General features: G+C 53.9%; 4 protein-coding genes across 4 annotated transcripts; 3 read left to right on the top strand and 1 right to left on the bottom strand.

Annotated features, from left to right (window-relative positions):
* Window positions 1-369: 369 nt before the first annotated feature.
* PtA15_3A702 (uncharacterized protein) lies at window positions 370-1,066 on the top strand (the record flags this gene model as incomplete). The annotated part of the gene is made up of 3 exons (XM_053167697.1): window positions 370-403; window positions 486-517; window positions 968-1,066. The coding sequence occupies 3 exons, from the start codon at window positions 370-372 to the stop codon at window positions 1,064-1,066; spliced, it is 165 nt and encodes a 54-aa protein (XP_053018888.1).
* Window positions 1,067-4,670: 3,604 nt separating this feature from the next.
* On the top strand, window positions 4,671-5,997 carry PtA15_3A701 (uncharacterized protein; the record flags this gene model as incomplete). The annotated part of the gene is made up of 3 exons (XM_053167696.1): window positions 4,671-4,847; window positions 4,915-5,467; window positions 5,978-5,997. 3 exons carry the CDS (start codon window positions 4,671-4,673, stop codon window positions 5,995-5,997), a joined length of 750 nt encoding a protein of 249 aa, XP_053018887.1.
* Window positions 5,998-9,340: 3,343 nt separating this feature from the next.
* PtA15_3A700 (uncharacterized protein) lies at window positions 9,341-17,153 on the bottom strand (the record flags this gene model as incomplete). The annotated part of the gene is made up of 18 exons (XM_053167695.1): window positions 9,341-9,636; window positions 9,726-9,735; window positions 10,007-10,495; window positions 10,544-11,224; window positions 11,289-11,328; window positions 11,396-11,457; window positions 11,523-11,574; window positions 11,677-12,018; window positions 12,088-13,612; window positions 13,679-14,038; window positions 14,113-14,335; window positions 14,398-14,707; window positions 15,817-15,920; window positions 16,008-16,056; window positions 16,117-16,505; window positions 16,730-16,839; window positions 16,902-17,091; window positions 17,151-17,153. 18 exons carry the CDS (start codon window positions 17,151-17,153, stop codon window positions 9,341-9,343), a joined length of 5,235 nt encoding a protein of 1,744 aa, XP_053018886.1.
* Window positions 17,154-17,318: 165 nt separating this feature from the next.
* PtA15_3A699 (uncharacterized protein) lies at window positions 17,319-18,426 on the top strand (the record flags this gene model as incomplete). The annotated part of the gene is made up of 3 exons (XM_053167692.1): window positions 17,319-17,744; window positions 17,809-17,829; window positions 17,971-18,426. 3 exons carry the CDS (start codon window positions 17,319-17,321, stop codon window positions 18,424-18,426), a joined length of 903 nt encoding a protein of 300 aa, XP_053018885.1.
* Window positions 18,427-19,704: the final 1,278 nt, after the last annotated feature.

Here is a 19,704-nt window from a genome sequence, read left to right as displayed (position 1 = left end):
AAAAATATCACATTTTTATCTTCTAATCATTGATTACACAAAAGATTTTCAGTTATTTGTAAAAGTTATTCGTAACTTGGTTACAGATAACTGAAAATCTTTTGTGTAATCAATGATTAGAAGAAAATTACTCCAGAAACATGGGATTTTTTTTGCTGAGATTCAAGTGCGCCTCGGGGGCAGCAAGTTACGAAGCGCCCTCAGGGCGTTCCATGCCCGCAGGGTCCCGGCGACGCCCCAGAAGCCGCCCCCGGGGCATCGGGTTCGACCCGCTGTGTATGTAGCTGTCAGGGTAGTCATATGTAGATCTTATGTAGTGTTGCCCAGACGCCTCTTCGGCAAAAAAAGCCAATACGACAATACAGGATCATGGATTCCCAAATGCTATCCCCTCAGTTAGAAGGTATGGAAGCACGCACGTCTACTGATGCAGCTCTAGTAGCAATAAATCGCCTGACAATTATGCTGCTTTCCATCCATCGCAGATCTCGTGACCCGGATTCAAGAGGCGTTTGCAGTGAGACTGGCCCCGAGCTTAACAAAGCCCGCGAGCACCGCGGAGCCGTAGGTGCAAGCGGGGCTTATGCCTAACAAGCAGAGCCTCGCGTGACAGGATCTCACTTGGAACCGTAGTTTTTTTTGCATCTTAGTTCTAAAATCAACACTCAGTTTCCACTAAATTCCAACCTACCTCCATGAAGCGCTGGCATCCTGGCTAGCTTTCTACCTCCTCACTTTTCTCTCCTCAATTTTTGTATGTACCCTGTAAAATTTTGAAATAAAGGCAATCATTTGGTCCGATTAAGCTTTAAGAGTTTTGTTTTTACGACAATTAAAAGCTCGCTCGAACCCCTGCCCATTAATAAAGAATGCCATACTGATTTCATTAAAGTGAAACAGATCAAAGGAGATCGACAGCTAAGAGAGAAAAAAAAAACAATAATTAATTGTTCTATCTTCCGTGAAGTCGGGCAAAGCCGTCTTCGATTCACAACAATCCAACAAAGACCAAATCAACCCTCTCATCCAGCCCTCTCTGACTGCGAAGATGCCGCCACGAACGTGAAAGCAAACAAAGAAGGCTTTGAAGAAGATTAGCCTGACAAAGCATTTGCTTGAAATGGCCGACACTGACCTCCATGAAGCAATCATCAATGACTGCTTGCCGTGCTACCCCGAAAACGAGCCTCCCAAGACGGTTCAGGTCGAGGCCGTGAAGAGCCTGGTCAAACAACAACATACATTTGTTATGGCCGGGACCGGGTGTGGGAAATCACGCATTTTGGAAATGTATATTCACCTGTTTGCTAAGTCGAAGAAACCGGTCATCCTGGTTTTGAATCCCCTCGATGCTCTTGGCGATAATCAAGTCAAAGAGAAAATGGACCAGGGATACACGGCGATAAATTTGAAAAAACTCACCTTCAACAAAACTGTTGCAACGGAGATTCGACAAGGGAAATACAACTTTGTTTACTTGAGCCCTGAAATTTTCTTAAACAACAAAATGTTCACCAATGTTTATAATGATCCAAGATTTCAAAATCGACTTGCCTTGCTCGTGGTCGATGAAGCTCACATGATATACAGCTGGGGCTTGGTCAAAAACGGAGAAGCTAAAAAATCTTCTGCCCACAAACGTCATCAAGATCAAGCAGTCTTCCGGCCGTCGTATGGCGACTTGGGGCGTGCGTTACTAGCCACCAAAAACACACCAATTCTCTTCCTTTCGGCAACCTGTCGTCCACTAGCTGTTACCGAGATCCTCAAAAATCTTAAAATTCCAGAGGAAAGTGTCAATTTTGTTCGCGCTGAACTGACTTGGCCCGAAATTCGAATCCTCCGCTACCCAATGGAGTCTTCTCTCAAATCAGTCAACGATATTCTACCCATGTTTGGAAAAAAAGAAGACGTCAAAAGTAAGGAAGTTGTACCTACCTTAATTTATTCTGGAACACAAAACGCTACACTGCAAGTTATGAAAGTTCATCACCCGGCCAATATCACCAGATTTCATTGCAGCATTCCCCTCAACAATAGTTGCAAAGTCCCCTAGCCGCAGGATGAGATTCAAGAGCTTTGGAGAAGGGTGCAAGTTTGCCGCTTCTTTGGCCTCGGGCGAAAAGAATTGTTCGTAGGTTTCATCTATAATTTCTTTGATCTTCGCACTCGGGAGTTTGAGGAGATCTTCTGTAATGTTGTTGTGCTCGGTTCCCATAACAACCCTCAAGGAAGGTTTCAATATTAGTAAGTTCGAGTTGAATGGAAGGATAATGAAAGGATGAAGGGAACATACATGATACAATAAACTAAAGAAGCTCAATGGATCTTCTCGATGTTCTTTATCATCAGGGTATAATCTTTCTTGTCGGTCATCTTATTTGATGGAATACCTAGACTATCCAAGAACCTCCATGAGCCCGAGTCACATGCATCAGAGGGATCGCCGATGTGTTTTGAATAGATTGCCTGGCTGATATTCCACATTGTATGGGCCCCTCCCAAGATCGTGAGAACGTTGACCAGGCTTTCCTCGCTGTGCCCGCTTGGTATGCGTTGGTTTCGTAAGGTCGAAACATTTGTACAAGTCCCAAGGTCGCCATCAATAACTTGTAGCCAAGACGAAAAGCTGGCTGGTGACATATTTGACTGATCAGTAATTGCTTCAAAGACTTCGCCGGCTCCCTGGGCTGAGTTGTTGGATGCTATCATCAATTTCAGCATTGTGATATCGGGCTTTTGACTTGATATTGGCTCAAGAGGCGGAGGTTTTGTAGGGATTGAGACAAGCAAATCAGATGGGGAAACTAGATGTTCAAGGAGCGCTTGAGCAATTTGACTTTTTATAACAGATTCCCACGAGATTTCTTCCTGGATCGATGGAAGTAGCATCCTCGGATGGACATTGAAAGTCGCAACTTTTGACATTGCTTGGTGATACGCTTGGACAGTGAGATCGGCACTTGGGACTGAGTCGATGAGCTGTCGGCTAGGGTGATGGATATAACCCCAAGTTCCGTGGAACATACGAGACGTGTGGCCAATGGATTTTGCGTGAATTTTCTGTTTGAAGTCGAGATTGTCCACGCATAGGAATGGAGCTAGATTTGTCGCAAGCGAAGCCGAAATCTTTTTCGAGATTTTCTTCTGAGATTTCTTGCTGAGATAGTTAAGCGCTAGATGAGCTGTCTTTTGAGATGAACTGAGGCCAATGTACTGTAAGAATACATTGACTCGATCGGTCACTCCACACGCGAGAAACGTCAAGGAATTTCAAAGCTGTGGACCATTGATGCGGCGATTCAAGACAAATGCGACCATCAAACATATTGTCTTTGCGACCTTCCGTTATAAAAAATTTGGGTCAGATCGAATTTCAGGTATTGAGTTGTCGAATGCAAAATAACTTACCACATATGCTCGTTTGTTGCGGTTAAAAGGTAAGTCGGCCTCAAGATCGTTGTTTGGATCCAGAGCAGCCACGTCGAAGTCTGGTTTGGGGACTTCCTCATTCCCATCCTCTGGATCTTTGTTTTCATCATCGTGATTGTTCCCCGCGGCCGATCAACTGTCAAGTTTCTTGAATAGCAGATTGAAGAGGAAAGGCATGTCTATTTCTGTCAGGGCTTTGTCTTGATCTTCCTTTTCCTCCGACGAGAATAAATCCTCCGATACTGTACGTGTGTTGTGATATGCACCCTGAGGGAAGGCGCCACTCGGCGGTCTCTGAGAGATTGTAATCCTTGTTGCCTATTTGTTTGGAAGGAACAAATGAGTCAGAAGCGAAGTCAACAATTGTCAAAATAATTTGAACATACCTCTTCAAGAATAAAACTTTCCCAGTGATCTTTGCCACCGTCATGAGTGTAAATAACATCGCGCATCGTATGAAGAAGCGATAGTGTAGACGGCCAGCCTGTTTTAGTTCCCCAATATCGTCGTTGGAAGGCCATGGACATATTTTTGCTGGTCAAAAAGGCGGAGAGGAACTGTTTCGGGGTAAGGTCGAGTTCATTGATGAGATTGCAAATGGAGTATAGCTTTGACTCTTGTGATCTGATCTCTTTGGTTTTTGTCGGATCCGGATCCATAGTCGTATATAAAGGAGATTTTGACGTTCGAGCTACGAGTTGTTGAGTGAATGCGTTTGAGGATGTATGCGGAGCAATGGGTGGATGGGATCGGCAATCAAAGGAAGGAGGCAAAATGAAGGGGATATGAAAAGACGGATGAAAAAAAGAGGAGTTCAACGAAAAAAAGAGGGTTGAATAAGGTCATGGGTTTGTCAATTTCCGACCAAAGCTAAAAATCCAAAGTTCAGAAATCCAAAGTTTTGAAAAAAAGATAAGGGTATGATGAAATTGGATTATCACAATTCTGAGTGGATGGAAATCACGGGAAGATGCAGCAGATCAAATGCTGAGAATTGAGAAAGAACTAGGTTGGTGGTTTAAGAGGTATAAGGGAAAAACATCCTCCACCACCAAAGCAAGGAGATCCTGTCAAGCCAGATTTCCTGCTTAGTCACAAGTCCTCTCCCTGCGGGAGAGATCGCAGTGCTACACATCTCTCCCAGGCCAAAGGTGCTCACGCCGCAGCAGGGACGCGGACTTTGACAAGTTCGGACTGGCCCGCCAGGCATCTGTGCACTATAACCATGGCCGCACGATATGGGCGGACATAAACGCCCAGCACTACCGCCATCGCGAGCAAACTCTGACGGCCGACCAAATCGACGCTCGGACATCTCACCTCGCCCAAATCCGAACGAGCTGCCTCCCCGCGCTGCGACAGCACTTGGCCGATCTCCTGGTATCGCTAGATGTGACCGATTCGCAGAAGGCTCCGTGCCCGAACCTTCCCAAGACCCTCGATATCACCTTCCACATCAGCAAAACCTTGACCCATTTCCAGTATTCCCTTAATTCAGTCGTCCTAGCAGCACCCGTGCCCTCCGATAAGGACCACGATCTAGATATTTTGAAGAACCATCGCACTGAAGCTCTCGCCCAAAACGTTTATAGTTTAATACAACATGGCCTTAAACCATTATTTAACCATCATGCCGATTTTCTTCTCGGCTTCGAGGACTCGAAGGAACACCAATCTGCCACACCCAACCACAGTACCATACTCCAATCGACAACAGAGGCCTTCGAGATGATTGACAATTTAATGCGATGGTTTCAAAAATCGGATTTTTGTTTTATCCAAGAGCACTGGCAAGCCTCGATAGATTGTGCCAAAGCCCACATGCTAAGCGTAATCCCGTCGCTTAATTCGCTTGTTCGAGATGCCCAAGAGTCCGATCCAGCCAACAACAATGAATCAGATCCTCAACCTTCAGCTACAAGCGCCCTGCAGCAAAACCAACCATTCCAAAATAACTCGCCAACCACCTTCGAACCGAACCCTCCTCCCGAAGCTTCACCTGCACAGGAGCACCAATCGGAGGTCCGCAGTGCGAGTGATGCTGACCGGTCTGGAAATAGCTCTTCGGGAGGATCATCTGACGAGATGTTTCTAACACCGCAGGAGATCAAGTTCATCCAGGCATCGATTGCGCTTATCAAACTGGTCCGGATATTCTTCGACAAGCTGCTGATCACTCCGACAACCAAGCCTCCATTCACATTCCATACTCGAGTCACTTCCACGGAGATCAACACGATGGGCAATGCCATTGATTCGCTGCCTTGTGACATGCAGAGTCTTATCATCAACCTGGACGGGTATTGGTTTAATGACGGAAGACCTCGATGTTACCAGGCTAAGCGAGAATCAATCAGCGTGCTATTCCGATTTGATTCCATCATAGAAATGTTGCGCCTCCATCTTGTGCCTTTACACCCTCAGCTTGATCTTCCAGCATCTGAGCCAGAATCTGAAAATACCTTCTTTGACAGTTGTTTTTCCTTGTTAGTTGATCACTTCCATCTAGCTGTTAAGCTTTTTGGAATTGCTTTCGATGAATTAGAATCTTCCCGCCAAGACTAGTTCTATACAGATCACTCGACTCTTGGATGAGCCAAGTCCCGTGTACGTAGCATCTCCAGTTCAAAAACTGATCAAGGGCCCCCAAGGCTATTCGAGGGAGTGTAAAAATCGATGCCAGCAACATCGGCCGACCCAAGCTTGTTGCTGTACGCTCCTCAGATCAAGTCGACTCTACTCAACATTGCCGATACGACTTTCCGAGTTTCTCTTGGTCCAAACATACGACTTGTATGTTCTTGTGCCGTGTGCCAAAAGAAGTAGTCCGCGGGCCAAAAGGAATTCCACCTGTCATTGGGAGTCGAACCCAAGTTACCAGGACGCCCAGGGATCAACACCTACAAGTCAAAACCTGGTGTCCTAACCACTAGACGATGACAGGCTGTGATGTGCCAGATACGACAGCTCGACCCTGGAAACCCCCGATAAATGAGCGGCATGAAAATGTATGAATTTTTGCATTTTTTTGCAAAATGGTATGAATTGGGTTTGAAACCCAAAAGGGTACACATGAAACACCAAATAAATGTATGAATTTTCAATGACATTCAGGTAAGTTGGCCAAAACCCGCAAATCCCTGCTTAAAATCGGGGTTTTTGGGACCCCCGATCGGATTTAAGCTCAAGCGCACGCATGAAAATGTATGAATCAGCCAAAAAAAACCCGTTCCCCGGTGCCCCCCGATGTATGAATTTAGGCAAAATTCAGGAATTTACATGCCGCCCATTTATAGGGGGTTTCCAGGGTCCTAGCACACCGGCGTGAATGGTTGCTGCCACCGCATACCCGGCTCCTGTGCATGCGTTCCCAACATCACACTCAACACTGCCTCTAACTTGACACAAGTCCCCCCTGGTGGGAGGCTTGCTGTGGCTGGGCCCCTTCTGCAGGGAGGGACTTGTTGCTTGTGCACAGAGTCAGGGTGTAAATGGGTCGGGCCAACCCAAAACCGACCCAAGACCCGTCGGGTTAGGGCACATTCTTATAGAAAATGACATGACCTGAACCCGACCCAACCCGGCTTGTAAAATTGTCGGGTTGGGTTTGGGCAGCCTATTTCCTAATTGGGTCAGCCTGCGACCCGACTATGACGCCTCCAACAGTCAAGTTGGGGGCTTTTGGCGCCTATGAGGTCGGGTTGACCCAAGACCCAACCCGCAATAGTATGACATTGGGTCGGGTTTGGGCAGCATATTTTAAAATCTGCCCCGACCCAGCCCGACCCGCGCTAAATGTTGGGTTGGGTTCGGGCGCTGTTTTTCAACCCAAACCCAACCTGTTTACACCCTCATCACAGAGTGAAAAATTTGGCTGAGAAAGAAATCATGAATGCCTTGAGGAAAAATACTTAGCATCACCTGACACCCAGCCTCCCCCTCAGCTCCTGTGGACCTGGCCCAGAGCCAAATTACACTTCTCAATCTCAGCTTCCAAATGGTGCTGCTCTCATCTCCCCAACATTTTTGCTGTACTAATGTTTCAAAAATAAATAAAAAACACAAAGGAATGTAAACTAATGAATTGCAACCATCACACCTTGTGGATATTGGATTCACAAACCTGCAGATATCTGCAGATCCTACACCTGTAGCCCCTCAATTGTTGCAGATAGGATATTCAATCTTGCATATTATCAGAAAATCCAGAAATGGATCTTCAGAGCAATGTGATATCCTTCAGGATTCCTTTGACCTTCAAAACAGATTCCTTCAATCAGTTCAGGAGGATATGGAGGGTGCTCATCAGTCCTGCCAAAAAAACTGTCTATTCAGTTTTTCTTGTACATATGTTGGTGACTTTGAAAATGTGTTTTTGTGGTTTGAGGATTGAAAATCCTTCCTTTGTCTGCCAGCCTGCAGACATGATTCATAAGCCTCCCCTACAGAGAGCCCTCCATGTGGGGTCCCCTGGGGCCTCCATTTGAGAGGCTTAGTTAAGCTAGATACCGCCCCCAGGAGGAGCTAGCTTAACTAAGCCTCTCAAGACTCAAACAGAGGGTCCCAAAGGGACCCCGCATCCCCCCGGGATGCTCTCAATAGGAGAGATACCTTACCTAAATCTCTCCTCCTTGGGGGAGTGAAGCAACCTCTGACAGAGGGACTTACACGCTATGTCAACCCCACCACAGCCTGAGAGAATTTCAACTTTTGGGGGGCACTTTTTCATAATCAACATAGCACATGGGTCTCTGGACCAAATTCCTTCTAGTATTCATTTCTGGGACCACCCAAGCTGTCCATCTATGCACCATTTCCATCTCCCCCCAGCCCTTTTCCTTGGTCTGCAATACCCTTTGTAGTATCATAATCAGTGTTGGATCCTGTACAGTGCAAGAGGTGTAATGAAGGATGAAGCAGACCCAATGGTGGCCATCCAAAAGGAACTTGAGTGCCCCTCAAGGCCTCAAAAAGCCTGGACAGTGGAAAATATGCAGGATGATTCTCCACAATCTTCTGCATCTCTCGTTCCCCCAATACCTACTCACCCCATGAGAATTGGAGCTGCTACAAGATGTCAAAGAATGGCATTGTTCAAATCCTCTCAGGCCGCGGGGTGGACATATATAGTGTATGAGTCCCTCCTTTGGAGGGTCCCTGTGGGACAGCGTCCCCCCTCTATAAAGAGAGGGACTGAGGTAAGTGAGGTAGGAGAGGCTTATGAGGTATATCCAAATCTTCACAGCAGGAGTTTGAGTTCTCAGGTGCCATTTTTTGTTTGAGAAAAATAACAAAAACCAGCCGTTGACGTGGCCAAAAATCGGCTTCCTGCGGATTGCAGGGCAGAATTAGATGGTGCGCTGTATACATGCCTCGTGACCCCACCGACATATCAAACCGACTTTACAAATTTTTTTGAAGAACAATGAAATCACGAAAATGTACTGTTTGTGTATGATGGCATAGGCCCTCTGAATCGACGGGACGCGTGTTAAGTGAGGGGGAGCAGGCTTCCCCCGCCTCTCCCCGCTCCCAGCCCCCACCACACACACAAACCCAGGCCACAAGCGAGCCCAACCAGAAGAAAAAGGGCGCAGCAGGACATACCCATTGGCCGCCGAAGGCCGCCAAACAAAGCCAAACAAAGACAAAGACAAACAAGAGAGAGAGAGAAGTATGTACGCGCGTATCTACAGCGGGGGCGGGGAGACGAGGGGGGGAGGGGCTCTATGGATGGGCGACGGAGACAAGCACAGAGGAAGGAAACACTGATGTGTGTGTGTAAACGTGCGGATGACCACACGGGCCGAAGAAAACGAAAGAAGGGCACAGAGAGAGAGACGGGGCGAGACGGGGCCGGCGACTCGGCGCACGGCGCGGGGCGAGAGCGGGGCGTCAGTGAGGAGCATCAAGCGGCAGAGGAGGCGGCGGGGCCCGGTGCCGGGTGAGGAAGAGCGATGCCGTGGGTAAGCGAGGCGGCAGAGAAGGCGGGGGCGGGGTTTGGGGGTGCAGGGGGATGATGGTGGAGGACGGGGAGGGCGGAGTCGAGGGTGTAGATGGCGAAGGAGCTGCCGATCCGTTCGGCCCAGACGACCGCGTTCCTGGAGACGCTGGCGGCGAGGAAGACGACTTCGCGGTCGCCGGGGGCGACGGGCGGGCCGACTGTTGTTCCTCCCGCTGGCGTCGCGGCCGCTGCGGCCGTTGCTGCCGAGGAGGAAGAGGCGGCGGAGGAGGTGCTGGGGAGGCCGCCAGTGGAGGAGGGTATGGAGGAGGCGGGGAGCGCGCCGGGGTACGAGGTGCTCGCTCCGTGGGAGGGAGTCGGGGAGGGCTTCCCGAGGCCGATGGAGAGGTTGGCCAGGCTGCCCAGATTGAGCGCCGAGTGGTGATGGTGGTGGTGGTCGCGGAAGCCGAGGGAGGCAGGGAAGCTCTGGGCGGTGATGACGCCGACGCCGTTGCCGCCGCCGACGGCGGTGGCGCCAGAGGAGGAGGGGTCAGCGAGGATGAGGTGGGGGAGGATGTCGAGGGTGGCGGCGTTGGAGAAGTCCTCGAGCCCTTTGGCCTGTCTCCCGCCGACCTCGAACAGCTTGACTTCCTGCTGGTCCAGCCCGACCAACACCGTCCTGCGCTCGTCGATCAGCACCACCTCGATCCGGAACGCCTGCTGCTGTCCCCCGCCGGTCTCTGGCGGAGGCCCGCTCGGCTTCGCGTGCTTGTCGTTCATCCAGATAAACGGCTTCTTCATCACGCTCCGCCCATCACAGTCCACGATCGACGTCACCTTCTTTCCCCGCGTGACTAGGAACAGGCCCGGCGGGCCGATCTGGCGACTCGCTGGGTTCGAGAGCAGACTGATCGGCGAGAGGAGCGGGCCGTCGGCCAGGATCGTCTGCGGGGTCGGATTCGCCGCAGCTTGGTGGGCCTGTCGGCCCGATGTTTCGATGGTCACTGTGGTGTCGCCGACATCCGAGAGTTCCATGTCTCCCTCGGAGCCGTCGCCGCCTGCGTGGATCTTAGCCGAGCCGCCCGACACGCCTGCGCTCGAGCCTGCCTCCGAGCCACCAGCCTCGCCGAGAATGCTGCTGCTGCCGTTGCTGATGCTGAGCCGATCGACGGCGAGATTGAGCGGGATCGTCAGGTCTTCGCTCTCGGGCTCGACGACGTTGATTGGCGACAGCGTCCGGGCAGGGTCTTCGTCCGGCGGCGCGAGCGAGCCTTGCACGGCCTTGGGCCCCCCGCTGGCCGTCACGACCGCTTCGTAGGTGGGCGGGATGACGAAGGTCGAGGCAAGGACCGAGGGCGGCAAGGGCGGGATGAACTGGAGCTGCTGGAAGGTGGTGTATGGCCACAGGTTGGGCACTTTGGCTGCTCCAGGATGGCCGCCACTACTGCCTCCGCCTGGGTTCTCATGCGAGCCCCAGCCTCCGGCAATGTTCGAGGTGTGGGCCACAGACGCTTGTCGGAAGGAGGAGGACGGGACAGGTGCGGACAGAGTGAGGCCGTCATCGACTGTCGATGGGGAGGCGGATACGGTGGTTCGTGCAGGTGCGCCCACCGCTTCGATCAAAGACTCTGTTGCTGGATCAGTCATGTATCCTCGACCCGGATTGGCCGCAGCGGCGCCGTCGGCTCCAGTGGCGGTCACCGCGGGACGCATGTTGATGGATGCTAGATCACGTGCCGCTCGCTCCCGCTCTCTCCTGGCCGCCCGCCGTTCGTTCCTTCCAATCCCAACTTCACGAACACGCACGGTAGCTGGCTCGAGTGCAAACACACTCTCATCATACACCAAATACTAAATCCACAACTTCAGTTCCACAAGACTTTACTCCAGACCGAGTGGGAACCACTACACTTACAATATCAACCAAATCATCCCCCTGCATCTGGAATTCGATCCTACAAATACACACACACACATCGTCAAAAGTTGTGGCTACCAAACAAAAGAAGAAGCATAACTTACGTTCTTGGAGTCTCGGGCAGAACAAACGTTCGGTTCAGAGACAACGAGATGTTTTTAGAGCCCTGGAGGATAGAAAACAGTCAGACCAAGGCTGGCCTTCCGATGGCTCAAAAAGAAAGTTACACACGGTAAACAGCTCGATTCGCTCGCTAGACTCCCCACAAAGCACGGCCAAATACCTACGAAACAGACCGGCCCGCCTTACTCAGCAAGGATCCAGCGAAGGAGACAGGTGGGGGAAAAAAGAGGGGGGGGGGGGGGGGGGGGGGGGGGAAGCTCACGTCCTGCGACGAGTCTCGTAGGCCCGCAGCAACTTGGCCCCCTTAGTTCTGGCGAGCTTGACGTATTCGAGGGGGGCGCCGAGGGTAGCAGGGTGGGGCGAAGTCTTAGCGGATTCGGCCGCGTTCTGGCCGTGGAAATGGGTGGCCAGACGTTCGCGGGGCTGGTCCTCGAACTCGGCGCGAGAGCCGGCCATGGCGGGGCCGCCGGGAGGATTCGGCCCGGAGGCGCCGTTGAGGGTCGTCGCTGGCCCCGTCGAGCTCCCGGCCATCCCGCCGAACTCGCCATTCGACTCGGACACGTTCGCCCGCAGCTTTTGCGTCGACGGCCTCGACCTTAGCGTGCTAAAGTATCATCCCCATCGTGTCAGTCTACCGTCCTGCCAATATATCCATTTACAAGCTCTCACGTACGCGTTCTGGGCCTCGGGGAATGGGGAGGGCGAGAACTGGTTGCAGGAGGCGCTTCTGGCGAGCGAGTCGTCGGTGCTTGAGCGAGCGGGGAGGAGGCCCGAGGAGCCGGCGTTAGAGGGCGAGTTATGGTGGGAGTTGCTGTTGCTGCTACTGCCACTGTTGTTGTTGTTGTTGTTGCTGTTGCTGTGGGTGCGGAAGACGGAGTCCATGACGGACCAGCGTTTCTTGGACCGGCTGGGCACGGTGAGGCTGCTTGGTTGGTTCTCCTGGTCCGAATGGACGCCTGAGGGCACGCGAGAGGGCGCGGCTCTGGAGGGCGTGGGCAGGGGCGAGGGCGAGCTGTGGGACGAGCTCACTCTGTGAACATCGTCAGACATCGGGGTGATGAGGCCCGGTCGGGGAAGGGAGGTTGACGCAGCATTCGACTGAGGGTCCAGTTCGGTGATCTCGTCAGTGACGTTGATCTGTGGACGCGCCGCCTCATTTGGCGTGGTTATCGACGGAGGCACAGAGCTCTTCTTGACCACAGATGGGGCCTCTCCCGTCGACCTACGCGGCTCGCGCCCCGGGGCAGAGGTGCTGATGCCGAGCGCGGTGGATGCTTTTGGGGCGGGTTGAGACAGGACATCGACCAGGTTAAGATGGCTGCCATCCATCGACTCGTTGTCGGTGTCTGTTGCCAACGCAGACCGGGGCACCAGACGGGAGCTTGAGATCGGCTGGATGGGCGAGTTGGGATTGACGCGCTTGCCGGCTTGGGCAAGCAATTGGGAGCGTTTCCTGATCACTTCGACCAACGCAGGCCCAGCCGGGCCCCCTTGTCCGGGGATCGCTCGAGTGCCCTGATCAGGTTTGCCGACCGGCCCGACATGGTTAGCACCCGTGATGTTCGAGCGCTGAGCGAGATCATCATCGATATTGATGATCGGAGGCGGTCCGGGTTGGGAAGATCCATTCCCGCTTTCTTCAGTTGCTGCTTGTTCGAGACCAACTTGGACGGGCGCTTGGCCGAGAGCCGGATGATTTGGAGGGAGCCGATCAGAATTCTCGGCCCTGAGCGACTGAAGGGCTGATGTGAGTGTCGTCGGGGCTACGAGTCCGAGGGGCGAGATGAAAGAGGATGCATCGGAGGCGCTGTACAAACTGCTTCGACGAGTGTCGAGTAGTTCGTAAGCCGCTGATGCGCTCGGAAGTCGACTGCCCACGGTGCTGCTACGGCGCAGGGCTGATTTTCCTGGGGATCGGGATACCGGGCTTGCCTGATGGTTCGCAGGGGAGGCAGGTTGGCAGGAGCTGGATTTGGCCATCGTTTGACCAGGCCCGAGCTTACCGCCATAGGGCGGAGGCGGGGAGTATTGGGGTGAGTTGGATGCGGTGGGCTGCGCTTGAGGATTGGAGACGCGCTCCTTGCCCTTGTGCGGGGTGACTCGGGCCAACGTCTTGGGCAGCCAAACGAAATCCTCCTTTTCTTCCAGATCTTGAATTTTTTTGGCAACGATCGCTCTGATCCCATCGAGCGCATAGACTGTTCGAAAAGAAAAGAGGGTGAGCCCACAATATATATGTATATTTTTAAAAAAGATAAACTCACCTCTCAGATGATCATTCCGCCCAGCGATGGCCAGCAAGATATTGCTCCTGACTTCAAGCACCTTCAAGCTTTTGAACCTGGTCTTTTTGATCAAGCTGATCGGCTTGACGGTATGGACCGAGCCACGGGAACGATCCGAGCTATTGGAGGACTTGGCGAAGGCGGTGAGCGGGACAAAGTCCAGCCCGTTGTTAGTTCCGATCAGCAGGAACTTGTCGTCAAGAATCGCACCGCAGAGCGGCTGCGAGTTTCGAGAGGCGGGCAGGGTGGGCGTCAGGGGGGTCAGTTTCAGGTTCATGGACGCCAGGGTTGACGCGGTGGCGTATGAGGGATTTAACCCGGGGCTAGCTGTCCTGTCAGCTGAACGAAAAAAAAAACAAAACCAGAAAGGTATTAGATGAGATGAAGGATATAAACTCGATTGAAGGCCGTACGATGGGCAGGATCGGTGGCCTGATTGGACGTGCCATAGGTCTCGAGGCCTGAGCGATGATTCGGAGCGCGACTGTGGTGATCGGGATTGGAGGGACGGTTGAAGGTGGATTCGAAGGGATTGCGACTTGCGGATCCGGGGAACGAGGAGGGGCCGGGCGAGGTGGGGTTGGAGTTGGAGCCCGAGGCGCGCGAGAGGAGAGTGGAGAAGAAGTTGCGCTTGCCCTACACGAGTGACGGTCAGATGGTGTCAAGATTTCTCTGGGGAGGGGGAGGAGAGGACGTACAGTTTTGGAGCGGGTGGTGCTTGGGTTTCTGGTGTTGGAGGCAGATCGGCCGAACTGATCCGGCTGTGGGTTTGGGCTGGTGCTGAAGTTGCTGCCCGGCTGGGAGTGGTCGGGGGAGGCTGAGGCTGAGGAAGGGTTTGCGGCGGCCAGACGGGAGGACAGGTCAGGATCGATGACGGTCAGGAACGTGCCGTCGACTGGCGGCGGGGGCTCGGTGGCGGGGCTGTCGGGGGAGGATCCGAGGAGGCGGGAGGCGAGGGCGCGCTGGTCGGGGCCGAGGTGCTGGGCTCTGCCGAGTGCGCTGTTGCTCCTGCTCAGGGTGGAGTTGGGTACGACGGGGCGTGAGGGCAGTTCGGTGATGCTGTTGCTGCTGCTTCGGATGTGGCTGTAGCTCCGGGGAGAGCCGGAGGGCCGCTTGGTGGGTGTGAGCTGGATCGATGGGGGTGGATCGATGGAGGTGGGCTGGATCGATGGGGGCGGGTCGGTGAAGAGTGGGCGAGGGGGGATGGGGGGTTTTGGGGGTGCGGAGTCGTCGCTGGGGGTTGAGAGTTGATGAGGTTGCTGGAGGTGGGAGAGATCGGGCTTGAGGGCGTCGAGATAGGGGTTGTTGGTGGCGAAGGTTTTCGGCTGATCGGGGTGGTGGGCGGCGGGCTGTTTGCCCTTGGGGTCGGCTGAGTGGGTTTCTGTTTTGGGGGCGGGTTGTTGGGTGGCGGGGGTTGAGTCGAGGCTGGCGAGGCTCTGTTTGCGGCGCTGGGCGACTTTCTCTTCGCCCTTGCGGACGCTGTTGAGGATCTTTGAGCGCCACTCTTCGGTGGGGGTTGTGAGCTGGTGGGCAATGAGTGGTGGGGGTGGGGGTGGGGGTGGTTGCTGCTGTTGTGGGGTGAGTGGGGAGAGCGAGGCGAGGAGCGAGGTGGTGGCAGTGGTGGTGGTGGTGGTGGTGGTGGTGGTGGTGCTGGGCAGTGCTGCCTGGGGGTCGATGAGGGTGATGCTTGGGATGCGTCGTTGCCTGGGGTGGTGGGTTGGTGAGCTGGGGTTGATCTCCCACAGCCTGTCCTGCTCTTCGTCGTCTTCGTCGTCGTCGTCGTCGTCCTCTTCGTCGTCGTCGTCGATGTGAGTCCAGCCTGGGCGTTCTTCGGCTGTTTGCGTTGTTGTTGTTGTTGTTGTTGTTGTTGTGGGTTGGTTGTGGGTGGATGAGGCTGAGGAGAGTGAGGATGTGGGGGAGGAGTGTGTCGACATGGCTGGCTGGCTGGTTCGTGGTGGGTGGTGGTGGTGGTGGTGGTCAGGAAGGACACACGCTGGCAGGGCAGGGGCTGCTTATGTAAGCCACTCAATATGAATGGCTGCTTATTTTTATTTTTATTTTTATTTTAAGTGGTAGTAGTGGTCGAGGTAGTTACAATCAAATGAAAAAAAAGGAACGGTTCAGAGCTGCTTGCGCTTCCGGGCAGTCCGCTGGTAGGGCCGCAGAACCCACTCCAGATCAGCCTCCTTCTGCTCAACAGTCCCCTGCCGAATCTCATACGCTGCAAAAACACACAGAGTCAGCAGCAACCCAACAAAAAAAAAAAACAAAAAAACAACTCACGCCGCATGTCGAACCGCGGGCCCACCTCTGCCAGCTGGACCTCCTTGTGCGAGGTCTTCACAAACACATGGTGTCTATCCACACAACACCATCAGCCACCAGCCAGCAGCCAACAATCAACCACACACACACACCTGAACGAGATAAAGTCCGACTGGTTCTGGAAGCTCATCACCCGCGTGCTCTCCTCGCGGGGCACCGGGAAGAGATACTTGAGCACGCTCGAGATCCGCCCGCCGAGCTTGCTCGAGAAGCCATCAAAGATCAGGTGCGGGTACTGCTCGCTCACAGTCGAACTCGACCCGCTCGGCACATCGTGCCGCAGGAGCACGTTGTGCAGCGTGAACAGCACCGTCGGCCCGTGCGGGAAGTGCGAGACGACAAGCGCATCCGGAACACCCCGGTGCTCGTGCACCATCACCAGGTCCGTCATCCCGTTCGCCCGGCACGCACTGGCGATCTCCCCCATCACGTACTTCCCCCGGTTCACCCGGTGCGCATTCGGGAACACTAGGCGCAGCTCCTAAAAAAAAAAAAACAGGCAAGAATCAGTTTTCTGTTCAGGAGATACGGAACATGTAGAAAGAAAATAAGATATATAGAAAATAAAATATAGAAAATAAGATATATAGAAAATAAAATATAGAAAATAAGATATATAGAAAATAAAATATAGAAAATAAGATATATAGAAAATAAGATACAGAAAATAGAAAATAAACAGGAAAAAAGAGCCAATCCACCCACTTTCGAGAACTGTAACAGCTTGCTGCTCGGATTGCGCGAGGTCGTGATCAGGATCTTCGGGTCCTCGATCCCCGCGCGGTCGTATTCATCGTCCACATGGGTCAAAGGTTCTGAGGAAGGACGGCAGAGGGTCAGACATATGCAGACAGTAACGAAAACCAGCGAGCCTAACCGCTGTTCGCCCCGTCCTTGGCCATCGCCTCGCGCAGCTCGTCGAGCTCGTTCTTCAGCGCCGTCGGCACCGGCTTCCCCCTGGCCAGCGCATCCTTGACCGCCTGCTTCTTCTCCCAGATCTGCCGCTCCCGCGCTTCCAGGGCCTTCTTGTAGAGGAACTCGCGCCGCTGTCGGGTCTGGCGCTTCAGCTATCCAGGACAGGCCGCGTCAGCTTGGTCGGCTCCCCGGGGAGCGTCGGACGACTGACCATTGTTTCGCCCAGCTTCGTGGTTGAGGGTGTGTGTGTGTGTGTATGCGGGGCTGCGCTTGGCCGGGGCTTGGGCTGGCTGGGATATGCAATTTGGGATTATGCAATATCCATCCACGCTACCCCCCGCTGACCACCCACCACCCCCCCACCACAACACAGCAAGCAATGCAGTCAACATCCCACCCCGAACACGATGGAGCCCAGCGCGAAGAGATGCTGAAGGCCTTGGCCAGCCGGACCCTGGCCCAGTTCGAGATCGACGGCCTCTCATCCGACGACGACGACGACGACCAGGACTACGAGGAGTGGGCCGGGATCCCGAGCGAGCACGAGTCCGACGCCGAGGAGGAGGAGGGCTTCTCGGTCGCAGCCACTGACGAAGACTTCGACGGCCCCGAAGGTGTGTCCACGAGCCTCACGATCCCCAGCCCGGAAACTCACGAGCCTTCTGCAGACCTCCTCCAGCAATCCGACTCTCCCGCCCTCCGAGAACCACAGCAAGAGCCCGCCGTGGTCGTGTTCGCCGATCCGTCCCGAGCGCGGTCGAAGCCCGGCCGCGAGCTGGGCCACCTGGAACGCACCTCCTTCATGGTCCGTCCGTCCCTCTCTGCTCAGCCGCCAGCGCGTGTGTGTGCTCATCGCCCCGCTTGTGTAGGCTTCGACCCTGCGCAAGCAGGTCCGGACTGCGGCCCCAGGGGCAGCGGAGGGGAAGGGCAAGCGGAGGCGGGAGGACGATGAGGAAGCGTGAGCGAGTCTGGTGGCTCTGAAAAGGATGGACAGAGAGCGCTGATCGGTTGGGTGCATCGATCGCAGCAAGCTGGCCCACCTGGACCGCTCCCTGTCCACGCTAGTCGCCCACCTCTCGTCAGGGCCCCAGAAGAAGAAGACCCAGCCGGCGGACCTCGACCAGCTGCTCTGCCCCACCGCCCTCCCGCCGCCCTCGAAGGGCCTCCAGCAGCGCCATCCCCGCCCGATCAGCCGCGGCCTCGCCCGCGCCGCCCTCGACCGCAGCCTGGCCGCCGACCGCCAGGCTATCGCCAGCGGCACCGTCCGCGCCGCCACCGCCAAAACCGTCTCCAAGCGCCACCAGCGTAGCCTCGATGGCTCCGCCGCCCGCGACCGCAGGGCCAGGGCCGGCCACACCGACCGCGTGCCCCTCGGCAAACCCGGCCCCGGCGGGCTCATCAAGCTCTCCCAGCACGAGATCAGGAGCGCTACCAACCCCCGCCCTCATCATCCCCGCGGTAATAATCGGAGCAAGCCCAGGAGGTGACAAGGCATCACTTTCTCCGACTCCTCATCCTTTATCTTTCCGCCTCCACGACACGACCTATGAGCCCAGCAGGTCAGTCCCTCACACCTGATCCGGGGCCGACCCACCAACCTGGCCGTCCATCCGTCCACTTCTCCGAGCAAGCTTCCCAGATGCGTGTAAGGTGCAATTCATATCTGCCATTGTACCCAACGCTTTTGCGTGTGGTGTGCTTGTGCAGATGCCCGTGTCCCTGGCTACTGGTTCGCGCGGCCTCGAGGAAGGCTTGGTCACAGTGCCTGTGTGCCCAGCGCACCACTGCATGGCAGGGATCAGAGTACCCTGCAGACTTGAGGTGTACAGTGGGTCATCTAGTGTTTTTGGCACCACATTTTTGAATGCAGAAGCTCAGGACACAGCCGTTAAGTCATGAGATTGGCTACAGGGGTGGAAAATAAGTTCCTAAGGATGATTATGAAATTGTTGGAGTGTGGGGTGTACAAACTCCACATTTGGAGTATCAAGGAGTCAAGAGGAGGTTGGGGAGGAGTACATGCAATTAAGGTTTTTACCCTCAACAAATTAAGAGTCATCTGTCTACCGATTTGCTAGCCTACTCGACTTTTCAACTCGACCCTTTTGGCTGGATCTTCCTGGTGTATGGTTAACACCCGATGTGAACAACCTGAATTAACGGGACCACTTCCTCCAACGACAAGAGCAAAGCGGCCAAAGCAAACAAAAGCTTATAAAGCACTCCTAAGATTACCACCACTACCTCCATCTCCGGTCAACAAAAAACCGGACCCGTTGGACCACAATCGACCACCTTCACCTTTCATCTCGGCAATCTCATACGTTTTTTCTAAGGTATTAACTTGACACATCGACAAAAACCCATTGACATCAAAGCCTGCTCCGTCTGACAATCGGGTTATTAGCAATCCTTTCGGCCTACCCTTCTCCATTGTTATTCCAACACCTGAGTATTGACCTAAGATCAATATCCCGCGGGACACCTCACCTGTTCAATCTCTGTCGTCTCCCTCTTCTACGGTCTCTGAGATCCCATTCATACCCAAGTCACCTTTCTCCTCCATGTCCCAATCAGCCGCCTCTGAGGCATCGCCTAGAAACAAGTTCTTACAACAACCAAGCATCTACAAGGCCGATGTCGAACAACTATTGGCCGATGGTTCCAATTTCAATAAGTGGAAGCGCGGCCTTACTCGGGTTATTCTTCTCACGCTTGGCCACGCTAATTTCTTTGACAAAGTGGAAAACTACATCAAGCTATCG

The sequence above is a fragment of the Puccinia triticina genome, chromosome 3A (genome assembly GCF_026914185.1).
Source record: "Puccinia triticina chromosome 3A, complete sequence".
NCBI lineage: Eukaryota > Fungi > Basidiomycota > Pucciniomycetes > Pucciniales > Pucciniaceae > Puccinia > Puccinia triticina.
The sequence above is the reverse complement of the archived record's forward strand: the minus strand, read 5'-3'. Positions and strand labels throughout refer to the sequence as shown.